General features: G+C 36.3%; 1 protein-coding gene across 1 annotated transcript; it reads right to left on the bottom strand.

Moving 5' to 3' along the window:
• Positions 1-257: 257 nt before the first annotated feature.
• LOC111285077 (heavy metal-associated isoprenylated plant protein 7-like) lies at positions 258-2,070 on the bottom strand. Its single transcript, XM_022874316.2, has 5 exons — positions 1,906-2,070; positions 1,558-1,804; positions 1,273-1,481; positions 1,066-1,153; positions 258-863 (listed from the first exon to the last, which is right to left on the bottom strand). The coding sequence occupies exons 1-5, from the start codon at positions 1,912-1,914 to the stop codon at positions 400-402; spliced, it is 1,017 nt and encodes a 338-aa protein (XP_022730051.2). The 5' UTR covers positions 1,915-2,070; the 3' UTR covers positions 258-399.
• Positions 2,071-2,389: the final 319 nt, after the last annotated feature.

Genomic DNA, 2,389 nt, shown 5'->3' with positions numbered 1-2,389 from the left:
AGATGAAACATCATATGAAAACAATGGATCCTTTGCTAATTGACGATCTTTGGTTAAATAAATTGATTTATCGTGATCTTAAAGATGAGATGATCTTCCAAGAAAATCATATGAAAACAATATCTTTTGGTATGTAATATGGGAAAAAAAAGTTGCAGCTGCGTTCAGAAAAAGTAAAGATGAAATTTATGTCATGATTTATCATTATTTATATATATATATATATATCAACTTGAAAAAAAAAAAAATACAAAGCCTCAAAAAATTCTACAGCTCAACTGTAGATTATACTTTTTTTTAGATAGCCATTGGTCAGATCCTACACATGTAAGCAGGACGTCAGGACCCAATGTTTTGTTTAATGCTAATCCCTACAATGCCCCTGAATCCTCCGAGTTTTTACATTACAGAACAAGCATTAGGGTTCTCATCACTAAAGATCTGTGGAGGGTATGCATGATAAAACTCTGTGGCATACCTTTGTGCGTAATGACTGTACTCATTTATCTTGAGTTCCACCACTTTGGTCTCTTCTGTTGCATCTGCCGGGGCGGCTCCTCCTGCTGTTGCTGTTGCTGCTGCCACTACGTTGGCTTCTGTGCTGTCACCGCCTTCTTTCTTGTCTTCGTTGTCTTCTCCACTTGCTTCTTTCTTTTCTTTGTCACCGCCTTCTTCACCTTTTTTCTCTTCTTTGTTGGCATCTTGGGCTTTTTCTTCTTCTTTCTTGCTCTCTGGCTCTTTCTTCACTATAGCTGCGTGCTTTCCGGTTCTCTTGTACACGTACTCTACCAGTTTTGGTGGATCAAACGCTCCCTTCACTGTCACCTCTGAACTCTTTAGATCTGGTTCAGCTGATTCTACCCCTGATGAATTTAATAAATCAATAAAGAAAAGAAATGGTAGATTTTGGACCATCAGTGAGAGCATAAAAGATTCAAAAGGTGAAAAGACACTTCCTTGTGATATTTTTTCATATAATTGGGAAAAAAATTGCATGAACTGGAAAACAAACTTGAAAAGAAACAATCGGCACCAGACTTCAATCGAATACTAACAAAAACGCACCTTTCATTCTCTGAATACGTTTCTTGATTTCCTGTGCACAAGCTTCACAATGCATGTGAACCTTTAGCACCACGGAAATCACCTGAGGCTGCACAATCAGGGAAAATGTTGAAAAATTAATCTTTTAGGAATGAAAGAAACCTGGAAATGTATGAACATCTGTTGAAGCGAGGCAAAAGATCGAGAGTTGGGGAAAGAGAGAAAGACCTCTTCTTTCTTCTCTTCGGGCTTAGGCTTCTCTTTCTCCTCTGCTTTCTTCTCCTCCTCCGGTGCAGGTGGTTTGGGGATCGGTGAGACAAGCTCCACTTGCCTGTGACTCTTCCTTTGAACTCTCTCAAGAACTTTCAAAGGATCCGCTTTCTCTCCTTTCACCACCACCTTATTACTCTTGCAATCGGTCATTACATCTTCCACCCCTACAAAACCAAAATCAAATGAGAAAAAACAAAGCAAAACATTGCAAAATGAGAAAGATGGGTACTTTTTTTCAACCTTCAAAGCCCTTGAGACACCTACGGACTTTGCGGGCGCAGCCTTCGCAATGCATGTAAACTTTCAAGATAATCTCCTGTGGAGGAGCAGGGGATTCTTCTTTTGCTTCTTTCCCATCTTTTGATTCTTCAGTTTTCTTTTCCTCTGCTGGCTTTTCAACCTGTTTTGCTTCCTCTTCCTCCCCTTTCTTTCCATCTTCAGCCTTTCCCTCCTCCATTTTCTTCTCCTCTGCCGGTTTCTTCTCTTCCTGTTAAACAAACACAACAGCAATAAGACTCCAATACACATATTATTGGCTCACGCAAACCGTAAAGAATCAGAAAGGGAAGAATATTTTAAGAGCATCACCTCCCCCATCAGCTTAGTGAAACTGGGTTCAAAGTACAAAGACTTTGATGATTGAGATAAAGCTCCGGAACTTGTTTATTCTCTCCACAGACTCTTTCCTTCCTGCTTTTGTGTTCTTTCTATAAAAAGTCTAAAGAAGGAATTCTTAAACTATGGGACTTTCCTGAACCATCAGAACTGAACTTAAAAATAAATAGTATAATTTGTGTATTTAATTAATTTTTTTAAAAAATAAAATTTAAAAATAAATAGATTATTCAGTTCATAATATCAAAGTAAAATATGATATAACTAACAGCATAAAATAAATGATTGTATATTATATATTTGAGATAATTTTAACAAATGACCATAAGTAAGACTTCAACTCAAAATCTCTTCGTAAAAAAAAATAAATTTAATCGATTGAATCAATTACTCGTTAGATATTTGATATATATTTTTATATAAACAAATATATATAAATATAAAAATTATAATATTA

Source organism: Durio zibethinus, chromosome 17 (genome assembly GCF_047325235.1).
Source record: "Durio zibethinus cultivar Kanyao isolate XHJ-2024 chromosome 17, ASM4732523v1, whole genome shotgun sequence".
In the NCBI taxonomy this organism is placed as follows: domain Eukaryota; kingdom Viridiplantae; phylum Streptophyta; class Magnoliopsida; order Malvales; family Malvaceae; genus Durio; species Durio zibethinus.
This window is presented reverse-complemented; position numbering and strand designations above follow the sequence as displayed.

Bases quoted from the DNA above. Each gene is read 5' to 3' on its own strand.
- LOC111285077 (XM_022874316.2), bottom strand. The intron at 1,154-1,272 runs GTCTTTCTCTCT...CTGATTGTGCAG, and splicing joins CCGAAGAGAAGAAAGAAGAG to CCTCAGGTGATTTCCGTGGT. The intron at 864-1,065 runs GTGCGTTTTTGT...TAAATTCATCAG, and splicing joins ACGTATTCAGAGAATGAAAG to GGGTAGAATCAGCTGAACCA.